General features: G+C 39.6%; 1 protein-coding gene across 1 annotated transcript in view; it reads left to right on the top strand.

Annotated features, from left to right (window-relative positions):
- The window catches only part of PFKL (phosphofructokinase, liver type), a 36,586-nt gene extending 15,290 nt beyond the window's left edge, over positions 1-21,296 (top strand). Inside the window, exons 8-22 of the mRNA XM_053472165.1 lie at positions 3,238-3,333; positions 3,888-3,980; positions 7,533-7,658; positions 8,156-8,220; positions 8,745-8,808; positions 9,218-9,364; positions 10,042-10,112; positions 11,454-11,541; positions 11,837-11,989; positions 12,750-12,914; positions 13,856-13,917; positions 15,619-15,730; positions 15,920-16,019; positions 19,399-19,504; positions 20,882-21,296. Coding sequence (XP_053328140.1) covers positions 3,238-3,333; positions 3,888-3,980; positions 7,533-7,658; positions 8,156-8,220; positions 8,745-8,808; positions 9,218-9,364; positions 10,042-10,112; positions 11,454-11,541; positions 11,837-11,989; positions 12,750-12,914; positions 13,856-13,917; positions 15,619-15,730; positions 15,920-16,019; positions 19,399-19,504; positions 20,882-21,029 — 1,596 coding nt within the window. The 3' untranslated portion in view covers positions 21,030-21,296. The remainder of the gene's footprint in view (positions 1-3,237; positions 3,334-3,887; positions 3,981-7,532; positions 7,659-8,155; positions 8,221-8,744; positions 8,809-9,217; positions 9,365-10,041; positions 10,113-11,453; positions 11,542-11,836; positions 11,990-12,749; positions 12,915-13,855; positions 13,918-15,618; positions 15,731-15,919; positions 16,020-19,398; positions 19,505-20,881) is intronic.
- The last annotated feature ends 1,083 nt before the right edge of the window (positions 21,297-22,379 follow it).

The following is a 22,379-nucleotide window of genomic DNA, read 5'->3' as shown; positions in this document are numbered from 1 at the left end:
ACCAATCCACACATATACACCAATCCACACATATACACCAATCCACACATATACCAATCCACACATATACACCAATCCACACATATACACCAATCCACACGCATACCAATCCACACGCATACCAATCCACACACGTATACACCAATCCACACATATACACCAATCCACACATATATACCAATCCACACGCATACCAATCCACACATATACACCAATCCACACATATATACCAATCCACACATATACACCAATCCACACATATATACCAATCCACACATATACACCAAACCACACATATACACCAATCCACACATACACCAATCCACACATACACCAATCCACACATACACCAATCCACACATATACACCAAACCACACATATATACTAATCCACACATATACCAAACCACACATATATACCAAACCACACATATATACCAAACCACACATATACACCAATCCACTCTCACTGTCACTCTATGCTTTCCTACCTTTCCTCTTTCAGTTTCTTTGCCTCCTCTTCGCTCTTCTTCTTAGTTCTTCTGTCTTCTCTTCTTCCGGGTCAGAGGGCACGGAGACCAGTGGGCGCGGCTTCAGTGCTGTGCGCCGGGATCTGACAGCAAACCCCGGCGCACAGCAGCTGTTGCCGCGGGGATCACAAGGGAGCGGTATCGGAGGTCTGTTAAAGACCTCCGATACTGCTCCCTTGCGAGCCTGCTCCTCCAGCGGCGGACATTACTGTCCGTCTCTGGAGGGACGCCACTGCCGCCGCGGGGTCCGCCGCAGCGCGGTCCGACGCCCCTGCCGCCGCGGGGTACGGGTGCCCCCATACTGGCGGCAGCGGACCCCGCGGCGGCAGGGGCGTCGGACCGCGCTGCGGCGGACCCCGCGGCGGCAGTGGCGTCGGACCGCGCTGCGGCGGCGGCGGACCCCGCGGCGGCGCCCCCTGGAGTGTGGCGCCCTGTGCGGTCGCACAGGTCGCACACCCCAAAGGCCGGCCCTGCCTATATGCCACTCTGTCCCATGATATGCCTTTTAACCCCCTATATGCCAGAGTTGCATATAGGGGTATAAGGCATTTCTGGATGCAGAGTGACATATAGGGGGTCAAAAGGCATATCTAGAGGCAGAGTGGCATAAAGGGGGTTAAAAGGTATATCATGGGGCAGAGGAGCATATAGGAGGGTATAAAGCATATCGGGAGGCAGAGTGGCATATAGGGGGCATAAGGCTTTTCTGGAGGCAGAGTGCCCCATGACATGCCTTTTAACCCCCTTCATGCCACTCTGCCTCCAGAAATGCCTTTTACCCCCTATATGCCACTCTGTCCCATGATATGCCTTTTAACCCCTATATGCCAGAGTGGCATATAGGGGTATAAGGCATTTCTGGATGCAGAGTGACATATAGGGGGTCAACAGCATATCTGGAGGCAGAGTGGCATAACGGGAGTTAAAAGGGATGTCATGGGGCAGAGGGACATATAGGAGGGTATAAAGCATATTGGGGAGGCAGAGTGGCATATAGGGGGCATAAGGCTTTTCTGTAGGCAGAGTGCCCCATGATATGCCTTTTAACCCCCTTTATGCCACTCTGCCTCCAGAAATGCCTTATACCCCCCTATATGCCACTCTGTCCCATGATATGCCTTTTAACCCCCTATATGGCAGAGTGGCATATAGGGGGTTAGAAGGCATATCATGGGACAGAGTGGCATATAGGGGTATAAGGCATTTCTGGATGCAGAGTGACATATAGGGGGTCAAAAGGCATATCTGGAGGTGGAGTGGCAAAAAGGGGGTTAAAAGGCATATCACGGGGCAGAGGGGCATATAGTAGGGTTGGGGCATGTCAGGGAGGCAGAGTGGCATATGGGGGGTATAAGGCATTTCTGGAGGCAGAGTGACATAAGGAGTAAAAGGCATTTCTGGAGGCAGAGTGGCATATAGGGGATTAAAAGGCATATTATGGGGCAGAGTGGCATATAGGAGGGTATAAAGCATATCAGGGAGGCAGAGTGGCATATAGGGGGGCATAAGGCTTTTCTGGAGGCAGAGTGCCCCATGATATGCCTTTTAACCCCCTTCATGCCACTCTGCCTCCAGGAATGCCTTATACCCACTATATGCCACTCTGTCCCATGATATGCCTTTTAATCCCCTATATGGCAGAGTGGCATATAGGGGGTTAGAAGGCATATCATGGGACAGAGTGGCATATAGGGGGTATAAGGCATTTCTGGAGGCAGAGTGGCATATAGGGGGTTAGAAGGCATATCAGGGGGCAGAGTGGCAAGCCTGGGGGCAGAGGTGCATAACTCGGGGGTAGGTTGTCAAATGAAAGGAAATAAAAACCAAACATGTCTCAATCATAGCTTTTATTAAATATGGAAAAAAATTGTCTACATGAATTAATAAAGAAATAAAAGTTTCTTACCAGAATATCGTGAAGAATAATGTGATCAGTGTTTTGTTCCACTGAATAAAATGGAACTCTTTCATCTAAAAATGTTCGCAGTAGTAAATGTTTTGATCCCATTATGTGTAATGTATTTCATTTATTAGGGCCTTTTAACACTTTTGCTTTCTGGCATTTTAATACAAATAATGAGATAAAAAGAATGGCACATAGTGTGACTCGGGTGTGTATAAGGGGTGCGTGTGGGTATAAGAGCTTCACCGTGAGATAAACTATATGGGGCTGGTCTCCAAATTTTTCCAGGGCTGCTTTTCAGTCCCAGTCCGGCCCTGGCCTTGTTCCATTGAAATGTCTACCCTGGAAAAATCAAGGAAGACCATTTATAATATAGCTAACAAAGATATTAAAAACTATGGGTCCCAATGCTGATCCTCAAGTTACCCATCCAGTAAGAACACCTGAATCTATACTATTAACCTTCTGTCACTCAACCGTTGCCTTATCCATCAAACTATTTTAACATCTAAACAGTATAACTTTTATATATCAGTCATCTATGAGGGACAGTGGCAAATGCCTTTCTGAAGTCTAGATAGGCTATATATACTACTCGTTTTTGGTCTATTATTTTAGTTACCCAGTCAAACGAATAAATTAAGTTAATTTGACAAAATCTCCTTGCAGTAAACTCATTCTGTTTCTGATTATGCAAACTATTTACATGCCAATATGTATAGCATGGTTTCCATTAATTTCCTAACTACTGACATAAGACTTACTGGTCTTTCTTTCTAACCTTACTGAGGCTTTTTTCCCCAGACCCGAAGCAGGGGTTCCCGACTGAATATAATTATCATTGCTGAAGGTGCAATTGACCGAAACGGACAGTTGATCTCATCTAACTACGTAAAAGATGTATGTAAATATTTACACATTGCACTGTTTTTGTTGGGGCTCTTTTTCTAAACTTAATTAAGAAGAGGCTTATGTATATTTTCATCTTTTTCTGGTGGAAACCCCTTACCGAAATATCCTTTGGAAGTAATTACATAGTAGTTAAAAGGGAAAAATATATATTTGCACTGCACAACAAGAAACGTTTTGTGAGTACTCTATGGCAGTAGACGCATTATTCTGTATACTGGACAATACTGTTCTCTATATTTCTTGAATAGTAAAACATATATTCTTTTCATGCATATCTGGCCTAAAACTTCAAATGTGAATAAGATGAGTCTACAGCAATACAACATAGTTGATGGAACTGATTTAATATAAGTTATAAATGTTACTCTGGGCCTCTACTATTAAACATAAAATGTATTATGATTCTTTTTTATTTAAAGCTTCAAAAAGATCAAATTACTTAAGCATGTCTCATGTAGTCTTTATTTCATGTTATTTGTATGAGGAATTTCTCTTTTTAAATGTTAACAATTTGGTAACTTTGAATTTTTCCTTTTAAACAGCTAGTGGTCCAGCGTTTGGGCTTTGATACACGTGTAACTGTTCTTGGTCATGTACAGCGAGGAGGAACACCATCAGCATTTGACCGTGTGTTGGTAAGTTCTGTTTCTATTTTTTTTTTTTTTTCCCCCTCCGGGACCTCAGTATAACAAAAACAAAAATTCTGTTGTAACTCATCATATGGGGTTTCTTTCTTTGTATTTTTTTGTCGTTAATAAATGTTTTCAAATTGGCTTTTTGTTGGGATATGCTATGCTTAGTCATAATTGTAATTCCATAAATAAATACATGCTACTTATTGCAGGAATCCAAAAGTAGAATTAGATTCCTAAATAAATTATCACTGAAACCAAAGATCAAAAGTTACCTCTGAAAATATTAATCACTATGAATATAGACAGGGATGCTTTAGGGTAATGATGGTAAAGACTCTGGGGAGCCCCCGTTTCACTGTCCAATCAGGTACGCTGATGGAGTATTTCATTTTGGCACCTGATTCCATCGGTCTCTACACCCCCGATGAAGCTGAGATTTCTCAACGTCTTTTTTTTATTATTATTATTAATATTTTTCCATTTTATTATTTGCTTTTCTCCAATTCTTTAGAGCTGCAAATAAGCATTGCATGGTTCCATAGACAATCAGAAGAGCAAGTCTCTGTAGCATTAGTTCCAGGGAAAGTTGATTTATGTTCAGGTTAGATGGGCTGGGAATTCGAGCAATAATGTTATAGTTATACATTATAGTCCAGGGCTTGGACTACAAATTTGTTTTGAATCTAGGAGCCAGCTAAAAAGGTTAGGAGCCAGGATTTTTTTTTAAACTAACAAAGTTTTATTTTCAACAACAAAAATAACAGATCTTAAATTTACATGTAAAATTTACACGTAACCCTCTATATGCCAATCTGCCTCCAGAAATGCCTTATACCCTTATACCTTATGCCCTTATACCCCCCTATATGCCACTCTGCTCCATGATATGCCTTTTAATCCCCTTAATGCACACCCCAAAGCCAGCCCTGGCATCCACACTGCCCACATAGAACCTGACCAGCACCCTGGTCCCCAAATAACCCAGCACATGTCAACCTTGTCCCCAAACAGTCTGGCATGTGCCATTTTGTCCCATATACACTCTGCCTGTGCCATCTTGGTTCCCAAGGCTCAAACATCCTACTAGTGCCATCTTTGCCCTTCCACAATTATACATCTATAATGCACACAAACATTTTTACAGTCAGTGTGTTTTACCTTTTGTACCATTGGGACCGAGGCGGTTTTAACACTTTTGTGGCGCTCGTGTTTAGATGTAATTTTCTCGTCGCTCATTTAGTGAACCCACAAAAATTATATATTCTTTTTTTCAGGACAAGAAGGGCTTTCTTCAGATACCATAGTTTTGATCATATTATCTAATTTCCCATAAGAAAATAATAAAATATGATGAAAAATGTAAAAAAAAAACCAGACTTTTACCAAAAACTTTTTACTCACCCAAAAAAGCTAATGAAAAAAACTACTAAATACATTCTACTATTTGTCCTTAGTTTAGAAATACCCACTGTTTTTATGTTTTTTTTGTTTTTTTCTGCACGTTATGGAGCAATAATTACAAGTAGTGTTTTGCTATTTCGAAACCATTTTTTCCAAATTTGGTAATTCTTCCCCCCATGTGCCATTTTGGGTATCTTTTGAAGCCGGCCAACGCAATTTAACCCATCAAATCATATATTTTTGAAAACTAGACACCCCAGGGTATTTCAAGTGCTAGAATTTTAACTCTTTCCATGCACTAATTCTACAACCAGTCTTTGTCAAACTTTGTGGTAGTAATTTATTTTGTGTTTTTTATCACTAAAATTGAGCTTCCGGTATGGATTTGCAGCTCCAGGTATACGTCACTATCAAACAACACGCCAATATGTGTTCAACAACATCTCTTGAGTACAGTGATACCCCATATGCATGGGTTTGTCTGGTGTTTGGGGTTAAAATGCCACATTTTGGACGTGCGCTTTTTTTTCCCCATTTTGGTCAGTCTGTGCCCATGCCCAATCTTTGAGCCCGGCCACTCCAATTTACCCCATAAAACCATTCATTTTTTTAAATTAGACACCCCTTGGGTATTTGAAATGCTTTTATTTAATTTTTTCCATAACAGGATTTTTGGGAAGATACGTTCCTAGATCGTTGATCGCCTCCTAAACTTTTAAAACGGGCGTCCTGCCATACAGTGTTTGGCGGATGTTGACGCCCACAGGGAGGGGCCAAACATGGTCCATGAAGCCGATCTCGGTGTTGCTGAATGCCTCGACATTGAGGCATTACAGCAACACCGTTTAAGCGAAGACTCTTTAAGCTTGTTTAAGACTCATGACGTGTCAGGCACGTCATAGGTCGTTAAGTGACCGTTTTGCATGACGTGCCTGACCCGGCAATGGACGTTAAGGGGTTAACTCATGCTCTCCCTCATTCAGACAATTCATCCACACATTAACTCATGCTCTCCCCCATTCAGACAATTCATCCACATATTAACTCATGCTGTCCCTCATTCAGACAACTCATCCACATATTAACTCATGCTCTCCCTCATTCACTCAATGCATCCACATGTTAATTCACACTCTTTACTTATTTCAATATTCTTACTACCCTCTCCCCTTTCTCACTATCTACCCCCTCTCCCTCCTTTATCACTTTCTACCCTCTCTCCCCCTTTCTCACTGTCTACCCTCTCTCTCTTTGTAGTTCTCTCACCTTTAGGTCCAGCGATGGGAGCACGAGGCTTCTGTCCTGCTCTGCTGCGGTGCCTGCTGCTTCACTGCTGACGTTATATTCCGGCACTCAGCATGAAATGATGGAGGTAGAGGCCTCGTGGAGGAGAATGAGGGGCGCCGAGCGGTTGCTAGGTGCCCCTCTCTCTCCTCCGCATCCAAAAAAAAAAAGCGTTTTAAAAGCCATATCTTAGATACGCCTCTGTCCTAGGTGCCAGCACAAAAATCTCAGTCGCCATGGCGACCTGGCGCCTGGGATTTGTTGAGCCCTGATATAGTCCGTATAGACCCCTATAGTGGGTGAGTGAGCATCTTAGACTCAGCAAAAGACGTAGTTTTTAGGAACTGGTGCTGAGCAAACGTGAGTGCAAAATGCGTTAATCTTTTATACGGTCGGGGTCTTTCCTCGTTACTGTTATGTGGAATTTCATGACATTAAATAATTGAAGCCAAGAGAGTGGAGAGTTTTTCTCATTTATTACCAGGATTAGTCTAAGATACAGTGGATACATTTTACACATACTTCTCTTTTTGAGATACAATTGTGGCAGCCCTTTGCCATACTGTATTTTAGGACTTCCTCGCTATAGTTTTTAGGTTATCTTTAGTAAAACTAATATTTTAAACTTATTGAGATTTTAGTTTCAGTAATCATTCCATAAAGAAACTTGCCTTGTGATTTGTATATTTTGTTCTCCAGTCACACTTAAGCCTGTCTTTGTTTTGCAAGACCTAAATATCTATCTATTCGGTTCTTCTGTGCATTTTTTGTTTGTTTTTAGCAATGTATATTTAAGAACTATGTAAAATAAAACTAAAGTTGGAACATTTAAAAATATTATTGCAATGTGCCTTGGAATTCTAACAGAGTAGTAAAATGGGAATGGAGGCTGTTATAGCATTGCTGGAGGCCACTCCCGACACACCAGCTTGTGTAGTGAGCCTGTCTGGAAACCAGTCTGTACGCCTGCCTTTGATGGAATGTGTTCAAGTGGTAAGCATCTTTCATTGACCCTTGTGCATACACACGTATAATAAAAGTATTATTTTTGAGATGTAAAACAGAAAATTTTATTTTCATGTGCTTTTGCAAACATATTCATTTTAGTCATATAAAAAAAATATAAAGCCAGCTATTGCTATAGATTTTTAGTGAGCGTCAGAAAGGCCTGTAACTGAACATTGGCATATTACAGACAAGCTAACAGATTAAAAGGTCTTGCGGAGAATATATGATTGGGAACAAATTCCTTTTTTAGTACTCCTAGTCTACCTTAAAGATCTTTGCAACCACTTTGGGCAGATCAAGATTCATTTTAAATGCACCTTCAGTAGTTAATTATTGGATGTTAGGTCCAACTTATTGATGAGTTTCTTACAGTAAAGGTACTGTAATTAACTACCGTTCGCTTAGTTGGGCTCCTAAAGTATTCTTTTATAGGGCCCCTAAAACCCTAGAGTGGCCCTAAGTGTGAAAATGTTTCTCCTTAGACAAAAGATGTGCAAAAAGCTATGGATGAAAAGCGATTTGAAGAAGCAATTCAGCTTAGAGGAAGGTAAGCGCTTATAAAAGAACCTCGGAATCCAATTTAAAGGATTATGGCTATACATGTAATAAAAAATAGATATATAAGAGAGTGACCACTACAATTACTACTCAAATATTAAATAATTGTGCTAGCTAATCATATTAAAGTGCCAGATACAAATGTGTTAATTGTATTCTCTACTGATTCTTCTGTAAATACAGGACAGTAAGGAGAATAGATTTGCACTTACATTTTCTATCGCTTCTTCTGCTAAGAGTTGCATATATTAACATTGGCTACTCGTTTTCAATCTTTTTAGCCCTTTCTGATTTGTATTACATGGTTCACAACTGCTATCAGAAGCCAGGGCTATGAAACTGCAGGGCATTGTGTTAAAATATGTTATTAACTTAAGTTATTTTTGCTGTTCCCATGTACAACCTAGACACAGACTTCTCTTTCTATTTTTCATTTACGTGATAATTACCAAATAGCACCTGAATCAGTTCACATCAGGTATAAATCTGTTTTATATATTTTTTTTTTTAAAGGAGTTTTGAAAATAATTTGAATATATACAAACTTCTTGCACATCAGAAGCCCTCAGAAGTAAAGGTATGTACATGCATTGTTTTTTTTGTTTAGCGACAATATTCTATGACACATTTATATGTTCTAAAAGTATGTATAGCGCATGAAATGGTTTGCTATACATGCAGCAGAGCTAGGGAACTTTCCTATGGAACCCGCAAGTCTTTTGTACAAGGCTTTGGTTGCTATCATGTAAGGTAGTATCTCCAAGTGTGCAATGTTCATAACGGAGTGGATGTAAGTCAATTTTGGACTTAACATTTTTCTTAGATATGGAGATAGTGTTTCATAGGAAAAGCAATAGTATTCTCCTTTTATAAACATATGTTTATGTCTGACAATTAATGAATGAAGCAATAGGGCTTTTGGTGTTGATTTTTATTCCATAAAAATGTAACCCTTTTTTTTTTATTATTATTTTTATAAACAATAGAGTAACTTTAGCTTGGCGATTTTAAATGTTGGTGCACCAGCTGCTGGAATGAATGCCGCTGTTCGATCTGCTGTGCGAATTGGAATTTCTCAGGGACACACTGTGTACATAGTGAATGATGGCTTTGAAGGCTTGTCGAAAGGACAGGTAACATATCAGTTTCCTATCCTTGCAATCTTACCATCTATTGAATTGTAATCTGCGATGATAGAGCCCTTTTAATGTCTATTACTAATGGCGACAGAACATTCCAACATGTCGGTTACCTTCATGAACACCGGTAATGCTTATGCAGGCCTAGTATAAAATAGAACAAAATCTAATATAAAAATATTTCTGGGTGTGGATTAGATGAGGATTGTGTTCCTTGTGGTATATTTAATTATCTGTCAGTTGAACAATGCTGCTGCAATGCAGTCTGTGTTTTAATGTAAATATAAGTATTTGTAAACTTAAAGATTGCAGCAAAATTTTTACAAGAAACTGTAAAATATATGCACATGGAGGTAAAGTAGCCATTGGTCCCCTCATTTAAAACATGTTTTACTTCAGTGAAAGGGTGGCAGATAAGTGAAACAGCCTTCCAGGGGAATTAAATGGGTTCGTACCTGCAGTCCGTCTCTGTTTCTATGTAGGTTTAGACGTTTTCTCCACTGTCTATAACCTTCATTGGTCAGACCATCCTTTTGATCTTTTCTTAGGTTGTAAGCTCAATAAGTCAGAAAATTCCTATGCTAATGTATACGGATTCACCATTTTTCATAAAGTGTGCACAATTATTGCATGTATTGTACCCTCAATTGTAACACTTGTTTGTTTGACAGATTAAAGAAGTAGGGTGGCATGATGTTGCTGGTTGGCTTGGACGTGGTGGTTCAATGTTAGGGACAAAGCGGTATGTACCATTCTCATTAGTTAATTAGTATGTATTACTATTAAACAAGCTCAACCCATTGTAAGAACCATAAAGCATGAAGTGGTTTTGCAACAAAACCCTAGATAATAATAAACAGAACATTAAAAGAAGTGTGTATGTGTGTGCTAACATTGTAGACATACAGTCCTGCAGTTTTTAATATGCTCCCCATATTCAAGAGATATTATTTTAAATAGTACTTATTGGTTAGCACTAGGTGGCATCCATGACCCGTTTATAATTTTCCCAACATTCTCAGTCGAAGTTGTACTTGAAGCAAGTACAGTTTCCTGCAGTAGGCACAATGCTATAATGTTTTCAGGCAGCTCCATATGAGCCATTTGTATGTGTTCTGCCTGACTACTTATCATACTGCCAGTGGATAAGCAATAGAATGGCTCAGTCTTAATCACCTAGCAGGATTAATGAGAGTATTTCATTTGGATAAAAAGAACTCCATTATCGTTCTAAAGAATCAACTTTTTTGACTTGGTCAATGCTATCTTATATTACTATATACAGCCGTGTGTGTCATAACTTAGACTTCTTAATTATTGAATTCAAGCGTTTCACTCAGACCCATTGCCACATGTATAAAATCAAACACCTAGCAATGCGGTCTGCAATTACAAACATTTGTGGAAAAAAATGGGTGACAGAGCGGGGTCACAGAGCAATGAGGCTCGTGGTGCATAAAAGTCGCTAATGCCATAGCTGAAGAGTTTCAAACTTCCATCGGCATTATTAGCAGCCCAAAAACTGTGCGGTGGGAGCTTCATGAAATGGGTTTGCATTGCCAAGCAGCTCAGCCCCATCGAACACCTTTGGATTGGACTGGAATGGAGATTGTGAGCCAGGCCTTCTCATCCAACATCCCTGCCTGACCTCACAAATGCTCTACGAGATGAATGGCATACATTTTCCACAAAAACACTCCAAAATACTGTGAAAAGTCTTCACAGAAGTGTGGAAGCTGTTATAGCTACAAGGAGGGGGAACTACATATCAATGTCTATGTAATTAAAATGCAATGTGATAAAAGCCCTGTTGGTGTAATGGTCAGGTGTCCCAATACTTTTGTCCATATAGCGTAGCTCACATCCAATATGCAATTTATCAAAGCGCAATCGAAACAATTGTGGGCAAATAAATCAAGTAATCAGTTGAAGCATTGGTTGCTTTGATTATACCAATTGCTTCTGTTGCATTTTTTTTCTTTATAAATATTATACCCTCTGTTGGAAGTAGAATGCATATTACATTTTGTTTTATGTAGAATAGATAGTGTAATTTAATGAGTCTTTCTATGTTATTGTTTAGTACACTTCCCAAGACATGCATGTTGAAGATTGTGGAAAACATAAGAAAATTTAACATTCATTCCCTTCTTGTTGTTGGTGGATTTGAGGTGAGTTTTTAAAAAATTAAACATTTTTTGTGAAAACCTTTTATGGCAAAATGGGTATATAATTGTATTTCTTGTAAAACGTGCAGTAGAGCAAGAAAGGTGTCTGAACGAGATGTTTTGTGCTTAAAGTCCCACCAGTCATCTAGTTTTTACTCTAGTTTTATCTCTGTCCACAATTAAACTGCTATGAAAGGGAAGAATAAAGCCAAAAGGTACATAGTGTTTTGTTAATTGTGTAGCGAATGTGATTTTTGTCTCTTGAGTAACTTGTAGCCGCATATCTGTAATTTTACAGGCTTATGAAGGCGTTTTGCAGCTTGTTGAGGCCAGGGGACAATACGAGGAGCTCTGCATTGTAATGTGTGTTATTCCAGCAACAATCAGTAACAACGTGCCTGGGACTGATTTCAGCATTGGTTCAGATACTGCTGTCAATGCAGCAATGGAGGTATGCTGGGAAATATAGTACAAACGTATTTAAATAATATACTAAAACACTCATTTTGCTATGCTGCTTTTTGTCATTTCTGTTTGTTTCTAGAAAACCCATGGTGTAATATCAGAGATTTATCATATCTTTAGTGCTGTACAAGACCTCCAGTGTTATCTCGAGTTACTTTGCCAACCCATCTTATTAAAGTTATAAGATGTAGACTAGGTGAGCATGATATATACTGATGCAGCCCTGCAATAGTGGCACTCAGTGCTGCCGTGCAGATCAGGCTGCCTACTGGCCGTAGAGCCTATTTAACAGGGATATCAGTGGTACGCTCCGGTTAAAGAGAGATCTCTGGGGTAAATAAAGACAGCACTTTCAGTACAAATAAAGTACATTTAATGCAATAGAAACTTAAAAATGGGCAGGGCATTACTGCATGAGAGTTAGTAAGATGAGTTGTTTCAACTCGGCTTACCTGCATCTGAGTTTAGAGCATTAACCCATATATCATCAGGGGCTGCAAACGAAAGCTTTAGCCTACTACACGTGAAAAAGTGACCAAATGCTCCGCAAACCTGCAGTGTGTGAATTAAAATAAACAGACCAAACATGGTAGAAAATCGTAATTAACCCCTTAATGACAGCCCGTACATGTACGGGCTCAAAATGCATTGTTTTCAATGGGTTTAGGGACCGCCCATTGTCCTTAAGGGGTTAATATTGATATGTTTTATACTTTTCTAAATCACCCTATACTTTTTATTAACAGAGCTGTGACCGCATTAAGCAGTCTGCATCAGGGACAAAGCGGCGTGTGTTCATAGTGGAAACTATGGGTGGTTACTGTGGCTACCTTGCCACTGTGACCGCAATTGCAGTGGGTGCAGATGCTGCATACATCTTTGAGGATCCATTTAGCATTCATGATCTGAAGGTATGTGAGTGCCACAAAACTGGGTGGTATTAAAGCAATTGACCTGAAGTACTTTTATGGGGGCGGTTTTATCCCCACTGTAGCGGATTTACAGAGTGATTTGAAGCAGGCACCTATAACCTCCTGCATTACTAATCTGAGTACCTGTGATAGATCTTCTGGGTACTTTTATGTTTGACAGTGGTTCCCTGCTGGTGACAGGCTTCATGCTGTACTGAAGTTTCTGTGTTGTTACACTTAGAACCTGGCTCCTACTTGCTGGGGAGGCTGTAGGATGTCATAAATCTACTATTTCATCCCAATGGTTGTTCAGAATGTTTTCCTTAGGACATAATAGTACTTTCAAAGATCATCATTTGCTTTATTTCTAGAGGTTTTTCCACTTGCCCAAAACATGAGTTAAATCTGAAGAGTTAATCACATAAAAGTAGGTTTTCTGTTTCTATGGTAACAACCTATCACACCTTGCTTTTGTGTCACATGACAAGTATTCCCTGAAAACCTACGAAGTCTGTGTTTTGTACTTGTGTCTGTACACTGGCACATTCCTATATGGTGTACAGTATTCTAAAGTATTAGTCTGTTTTGGCAATATTTACACTTACACCTGTAGCTCTGACTACATGCGGTTATGCATATATAATAATAATCACAAAACCCAGGACCCAGGCACTTCAGTAACCTGAAATTGAGAATACAATGTAATCATGGTTTGTTTTCTTAGTTTTTATTGTGCTTACATTGCATAGTTACCAAAATCGTTAAGTAACTATAAAATATTATCTCTAACACAACAAAATCAAGTATAGTTCAAGTGTAATCAGTCACATTCTCAGAAGTATTGTTCTCTTTAATGTTTTAAAGAAAACTTACTACAAATGTGTGTGTGATTTCTTTTTTTGTCCTGGATATTTAATAGGAATTACCTCTCTTACTTTCAGTCAAATGTGGAGCACTTGCGAGACAAGATGAAGACTGATATTCAAAGAGGTCTTGTGCTAAGGTAATGACTTTACCGGTTACAATACCACCGAGGTGATTTTGGTGAAAAATATTTATTTCCAAAGCAAAGATCCAGCTTGGGAGCGATCATTAGCCACCTCAGATTATCTGTATCTCTCCCTTGATGAGTTTGAAAAGGCAAGCAGTGCTGTGAAGTTTATAAAGGTCCTTTGCCTGTAGCATTTTCAGACCATAGTCAACTTTGGATAGTTAGATGTCCTGACACACCATTGTATTCTGTTAATAGTTATTTAAATAAAGTCAAAATGATATTGAATAAATTGTAAATTTACCTTATATTTAATGCTGTGTAGGAATCATAGGTTTTACAGCATTTTAAAGATAATAATTTTCTGGGGTGTCCCCAGCTCCTTCAATAGTGCTCACTCACAAATACAGAAAGTTTCTGTAAACTGAGGTCACGATTGCCTACCAGTTTTGTATGTTTTAAACAAAGCAAACCTTTCTGTCTAAAGAAAATAGGAAATGATTTGTAAACTACAGGAACCAATGGTTTGGGAAATGGCACCCATTTACATTGTTGAGCAAAGTTGCCTTTGCTGTATGGTGGTAGGTAAGTGGAACAGCCTTGTAGCAGAAGTTGTACAGGCTAATACAGTGAGGGGATTTTAACATACATGGGATAGGAATATGGCTTTCCTGAATCTGAGATGAGACTAAGGACTGATCAGATTAGGTGGGTCGAATGATTCTTATTTGCTGTCAGCTACTATGTTTCTATGTATGTGTAGGCCAAGAATATTTAATTAACTCATGTAAGACTTCTTGGAGACCTTTTTATAACATTAACACACACACTCACATAGTTTGGTACTTAAAGGTATATGCCAGCCCTTATGGCTCTCTCCACCTAATGTATCAGTTTGTCTTAGTCTGTCAATTCTCGTCTTGTCATACCCTTTAAATAAGTATTGTATTAAACGCTGCATAAATTGTTGGCTCTATATATAAATAAAAGATAAAAATAACACTCAGTTGCCATATACATTATTATCTGCCAATTGCCTTTTTGTATGCAAATGCATAGAGGAATCCCTTTTGTAGCCATTAAGCATATTTTCCCATTTCTAGCTCGAGTCCTTTACAGGGGATGCATTTGGCTGAGTCCATCTTCTACTCAGGTCTTTGCAAGTGTGTACAGCACTAAAGATCTTCAACCAGGATCAGCCTGCACTTGCACAAGATTTTTAGGATGTTTACTGAGACCCCTTGTGCATATGCATTTGGTGCTCCCATTGATTTTTATAGGAGTGATTTCATGCACAATGAGGGGTCTTTCTAATGCAGCTCTGCCGTTTGAACTATTTCAACAAAGTAAATGCTAGTTTTCTTTTATGTTTTTGCACAATGTTAAAAATGTATATTAATGTTAACTTAAACATTTGATGAAATATAAGAGGTTAAATTTTTTCTTTTTTTAATATTGATTTATTGTGCTAAATGACAATATTCACTAAGTTTCTCCAGACTAATCTAAACTTATTAGTTACCTCAGTGTCTAGCCTTTATTATAGTTCTGTAATACTTTACTGCACAATTATAGGATATTGCAAAAGTAGTCTACTAATCGGGAAATCAGTCCAGTAACTGGTGTTTGACATTTACAGAAATGGTGGATTTTTTACTTTGTTGTATTTATTATTATTATTATTATTATTATTATCGCTGTCATCCTTTTCAGGAATGAAAAATGTAATGAAAACTATACCACAGAGTTTCTACATAACCTCTACTCTGCAGAAGGCAAGGGGATTTTTGACTGTCGGACTAATGTTCTTGGTCACTTACAGCAGGTACATTAAATTACTTCTCACTGCTAAGAAACCCTTGCTTGTACATTTTCTCTGTTTTTATATAGCAGCATTAAAGGACCTAACACCAATGTCCACCCAATGCCGTGTACTTCCCTTATTGTGTCACAACTGCCATCAGTGTTTAAATGAAACCCCTTGATCATGATTGTTTTTATCTGTTTTAATAAGGGTGGGGCACCTACTCCTTTTGATCGAAATTATGGAACAAAGCTTGGTGTAAAGGCAGTTCAGTGGATCACTGAAAAACTGCAAGAGTCGTACCGCAGGGGTAAGTGAAGATTGAAATCTCTTTTGCTCTTTCTTGTCCTCTCCCACATAGTTGATATATGAAGTCTGGAGCTGGCAGTCCTTAACTCTAACTCTGTCACTTTCCAGTTATGATTGCAGTGGCGTCTCCAGCTTTCATATTTAGGGGGGGCACATGGGGGGCCAGGGACCAAAGTAGGGGGGCCAATTATAAAACGGTACATATACACTATATATATATATATATATATATATATATATATATATATATATATATATATATATATATATACACACACACACGTTAGACGTGCATTTTTAACTACATAATATGTACTTATCTCTTTGAAGTAAAGACCGTGATTGAAATATGATTTCAAAATAACTGCTAAACTGGCAGTTATTTTTCATTCTTTAATATTAGCCCCTGCTGACAATATATATAAATATAAGACCCTGCTGCCGATATATAGAAATATTACACCCTGCTTCCGATATATATTGATATTTGAGCCTGCTGCCAATATATCTATGAATATTAGCCCCTACTGCCAATATATATTATTAGTCCCTGCAGCCAATATATATAACTAGCCTCTGCAGCCAATATATATTAATATTAGCCCCTACTGCCGATGTGTATATATATATATATATATATAAATACTAGACCCTGCTGCCGATATATATTAATATTAGCCCCTGCTGCCGATATATATATATATATATATATATATATATATATATATATATATATATATATATATATAAATATTTGCCCCTGCAGCCAATATATATAAATATTAGACCCTGCTGCCAATATATTTTATAGTGAAAAAATTGAACCCTACCCAAGCATTTCCTTGGGCCCCGCTCAACGCTCCCTTGCATGCAATCACTCCCTCCGCTACCACACCAAATAAAAGAAATATTTGCCACACTGACTGCAGATCAGGGGAAGACCATGAGAGTCAGTCCTGCACCGTGACATTGAGACGTCCTCTCCGCTCTCCGCTGTAATCCCCTCATTCACTAAACCATACCACTTTTACTTACACCCTGTAGTTCAAGTATAGATCAAATAAACAACACATGGAAACAGCACATGCAACTGAATGAGATAAAAAACTTGTATTTGCAGGTATACATAAATAATGTATGGAAACATAGCATTGCAGGTATAAACCAACAGAACACACAAACCCAGCATTGCAGGTATATATCGACTGTAAATCACATGTAAACTCAGCACTGAAGGTATAGATCAAATAAACAATATATGGAAACAGCACTCCAGGTATAGATCAACTGAATAAGACATACAAATCCTATATTTGCAGGTAAACATAAATAAGGTATGGAAATATAGCCAATACAGACGAACAGAATGACCCAAAACCCAGCTTTGCAGGTATACATCAACTGGAAATTACATATAAACTCTGCATTAAAGGTATAGATAAAACCCCCTAAATTACAGGCATAGATCACATGCCAAAGCCAGCCCTGGTGTCCACACTGCCCACATAGAACCTGACCAACACCCAAATTACACATTGTGTCAACTTTGTCCCCAAACAGCTGAACGTACGCCATGTTTGTCATATAAACACACTATCTGTGCCATCTTTGTCCCCATTGCCTAAACACCCTGCTTATACCATCTGCTTTTTTGACAAACCAATAATACACCTATGATTCAAACACTTTTACAGTCACTCACTAATTCACACAATCATTTATTCTTTCACACAAATTATTTACACATATTCGTTAATGCATCCACACATTAATCCATTTATTCTCTCTCTCATTCTGACTCTTTATTTCAATATTCATCCTACCCTTCTTTCTCCCTATCTAACACCTCGCCCTCCCTCCCTACCACCTCGCCCTCCCTCCCTACCACCTCGCCCTCCTTATCTACCCTATCAACCCCCTCTCCCTCCCAATCTATCCCATCTACCCCCTCTCCCTCCCAATCAATAGTATCTACCCCCTCTCCCTCCCAATCTATCCTATCTACCCCCCTCTCCCTCACAATCAATCCTATCAATCATATCTATCCCATCTACCCCCTCTCCCTCCCAATCAATAGTATCTACCCCCTCTCCCTCCCAATCTATCCTATCTACCCCCTCTCCCTCCCAATCAATCCTATCTACTCCCTCCCAATCTATCCTATCTACCCCCTCTCCCTCCCAATCAATCCTATCTACCCCTCCCAATCAATCCTATCTACCCCCTCTCCCTCCCAATCAATCCTATCTACCCCCCCTCTCCCTCCCAATCAATCCTATCTACCCCCCTCTCCCTCCCAATCAATCCTATCTACCCCCCCTCTCCCTCCCAATCAATCCTATCTACCCCCTCTCCCTCCCGATCAATCCTATCTACCCCCTTCTCCCTCCCAATCTATCCCATCTACCCCCCTCCCTCCCAATCAATAGTATCTACCCCCTCTCCCTCCCAATCAATCCTATCTACCCCCTCCCCCTCCCAATCAATCCTATCTACCCCCTCCCAATCTATCCCATCTACCCCCTCTCCCTCCCAATCTATCCCATCTACCCCCCTCTCCCTCCCAATCAATAGTATCTACCCCCCTCTCCCTCCCAATCAATCCTATCTACCCTCTCTCCCTCCCAATCAATCCTATCTATCCCCCTCTCCCTCCCAATCAATCCTATCTACCCCCCCTCTCCCTCCCAATCTATCCTATCTATCCCATCTATCCCCTCTCCCTCCTATCTACCTCTTCTCACCCCCCCTTTGAAGTTCACTTACCTTGGGCTTGTAGAAGTCCAGCGGTGGGTGGTCTCTGTCTCCCTGGTTCTGCTGCAGTGTGCGCGGCTTCACTGCCGAGCGCCGTATATGACATCATATACCGGCGCTTGGCTTGAAATGCCGGCACTGCGACAAGGCAGAGGCCTCGCGGAGAAGACTGAGAGGCGCCGAACGGTTGCTGAGAACTTATTCCTCAGCGACCGCTCGCCGCCTCTCTCTCTACTCCGGGTCTATTAAAAAAAAAAAGAAAAAAAAAAAAAAAAAAAAAAAAGACGGCGTTTCAATTGGGGGGGCACACGAGGGGGCACAGCATGATGTAGGGGGGGCCATGGCCCCCTCTGCCCCCCCCCTGCTGACGCCACTGTATGGTTGTCAGATAATTATCTCTGCACTAAAAGGGTCACTGGTCATAAAAACTTGAGTTGCTCTAAATCTTACTCTGCGAACAGCAGTCCACTAAAAGAAATCTCAAGTTTCCTTGGATGACCCTCAGTGGTGGCTACAAAAGAGCAAGCACCACCTCTCCATCCAACTCTTCCATCAAAGAACCTTTATGTGTAATGACCACAAACGTCTTCTTTTTGGTAATGTTTGCGTGATTTTACTGTTTTAAGGTCGCGTATTTGCTAATTCTGAAGATACTGCCAGTGTCATAGGACTGAAGAAGAAAGTTGTGGCTTTTACATCTGTGAGTGAATTAAGAAAAGTGACTGATTTTGAGTAAGTAAATATATTTTTTTAAGGAACCATGTACCTGGTGCTGCTTTTCTTAGATGTGCAGTAATATTTCCATTGTTCTTGAAATGACAATTGTAGATTAGCTGTATATAAATGTCAAACACGTGCCCCACAACTGACTTATTGTGGTTTGTAACAGTAAGTCGAGGTGCAATTAAACATTTCCCCAACTCAATATATTATGAAAGGGCAATCCTAGGAGCTTCCGCTGTGGAAAAGTGAAAGTTGGGCGTGCACCCTGCATAGGTAAATCAGAAAAGTGACGTAAAAAAAAAATATTGGTAATTCAGCCATTAATTTGTACAGGGCCCTCGACTTCCAAAAGAAGCTGGTGTTGGGCTCTCTATCTTCCTGTGAAGCTCTTCAACATTTGGCTTGTCATTATGACATGATTGAAAGCCCCAAAATCTATATTTATGGTAAAAATTATGGAATACAATGGCGCTATACAAAATAATTACATAAACCGCCACCAAAAGCAGGCAGATGCACAGTGTAGAGCCCTGCGCGGGACGGCTTTTTTAATCCCGCTCCCGCTGATTTTTTTTTTTGCCCGCTCCCGCAATGTGGGTGTTCCGCTCCCGCCACATTTGTGGCCAATCATGCCCGCCTCCTTACCTGAACTGCAGAGTTCCCGCGCAGTCCCGCAAGGCTGCCTTCTCGCTGCTCCCTCACAGTGTCTCTTCTCTTGCTCCACCCAGGAACAAGGCGGAGTCACGGGAAGTGACGTCACATCACGTGACTCCGTTTTGTTCCTGGGCCGAGCAAGAGAGGAGACACTGTAAGGGAGCAGCAAGAAGGCAGCCTTGTGGGACTGCGCGTGATTACCGGAACGCGCAGGTACAGTGCCTGACCGCCCGCTCGCTCCTGCCCGCAGCACCAGCAAGACCGCCCGTGCCTGTGGGACCCGCCTCCCAATGCAGTCCTCTAGCACAGTGTATTAGAAGGCTTTTATGTAGGGAAAAAAAAAAAACCTCTTTGAAGCAAGAAACTAGTGTGTGCATTTCCTATTGCTGTGTGAAGGGCTCAACAAAAATCTGTATATTTACATATCTAAATTTTCTAAAATAAGACCCTTTATAGGGGGGGGGGCACTTGTCTGGGGCATTGTCACTAGAGTGACTCCTACAAAATGAATGTACTTTCTAGCATTCCCGCTTAATAAACTTTATAAGCAGAATTAACTTGTTCAGCTGCAGTATGGAATTCATGTAGGGATCTTCCAAGTATTTGTCTAAGAGAAAGACACTAATGTATATGTTAAAATAATATATATCCACTTGTATCCTGTAAGCACAGTTTTGCACATGAGTCTCTATACAATAATAAATGCATGTTTTACATTTTCTTCATCCTTAGACACAGAATGCCCAAAGAGCAGTGGTGGTTTAACTTGCGCCTGATGCTGAAGATGTTGGCCAACTATCAAATTAGCATGACCGAATACGTTTCAGGAAAGATTGAACATGTTACACGCCGGACACTAAGCATAGAAAAGGGGTTTTAGTTTGGAACGTAACCAACAGTCCATACATCTCAATGTGTAAAGGCTATGAAAAATATCTAACATTGCTCAGTATGCCTGACATATAACCTGAAATAACTTAATAGCCAACAACATATACATTCTGTGCCAGAAAATGGCAAACCATTTCACATCATCATGTTACAAGTGAAGTTACCTGTAAATTGTGTTTGTGATCTCATTTGTAATTTGGGTGCAAAGATGTGTAATTTTGATTAAATATTTATAATAGATTCCAATCAAAACAAACACATTTTTTGTGTTACAAGAAATAACAGGATATACGTGCCAGATCATTTACAATATATCTAGGTGCATAAGAATGATCTTGGCTTATTTTATAGAGCAGAGTGGACCTTTTATTGATTCAGTTTCAGATGATAAAATTAGACTGGATAGAAAAGAATATCTTAGAATGTATTGTCAATTTGGATTCCTTAACTGTATTGCGGTTTTTAATGTGTCAATTTGTAAGGAGAAAACATTTCCAATTTTGCGTAATGTATCGCAAGGCAGAAAACAGGAGGAATTCCTTATGATGGTATATACTATACAAAACGCTTCATGTTTAAACACATTCTTGATAATTTTGTGATTTAAAAAATAAGAATCGCTTGCACTTTGCACGACACCACATATTTGGGATTTACATAATGTGTACCATTAAACTATGGCTTGCAAATATATACATTCCCTTCCAATACAGGATTTGTACCTGCCCCTTTCTTTGTAATTAATAGTGATAGGGGGGTACCTATCCCAGCTAACTAGTACCTTTTCAGTGTTTAGTTTAATAGATTCCTCTAACAAGGGATCATATCATATAAATTAATTCTGAAATGTTAGATTTCATTAAAGCACAGTTAACTCAGTTAAGCACAAGTTCCAGGAGTGTATTTTGTAAAGCGTAGATGCTACATTTTAGCTGTTATTGCTCTGGTAAATCAGACATTGTGTTGAAATATTGATTACAGAAGAAAACCATTTCAAAATGTGTGTCAATGTTGCAAATAGTTTTTCAATAATAAAGTGCCCCTGAAAACTTTTTTTTTTTTAACTTTGTTCTCATGACAGTTTTGAAAACACACAAACCTCTAGTGACACCCTATTATACAGTGTATAGTTAATTACAGTAGTAACTAATGGCTGTCTTAACATACTATAACCACATTTCAAAGGCATTATCTACAGATAACAGAACTTAATACTATCATTTACAGTATTGCACATTTGCTAACCTTGTCATTTATGAATTTCTTTACTTTCCCTAAAAAAAAAAAGTGTACACTGTTTTTTCTTTTTATTAATGCCTTAAATGCTAAAGGATACTGT

The sequence above is a fragment of the Spea bombifrons genome, chromosome 7 (genome assembly GCF_027358695.1).
Source record: "Spea bombifrons isolate aSpeBom1 chromosome 7, aSpeBom1.2.pri, whole genome shotgun sequence".
NCBI classification, from domain to species: Eukaryota; Metazoa; Chordata; class Amphibia; order Anura; family Pelobatidae; genus Spea; species Spea bombifrons.
This window is presented reverse-complemented; position numbering and strand designations above follow the sequence as displayed.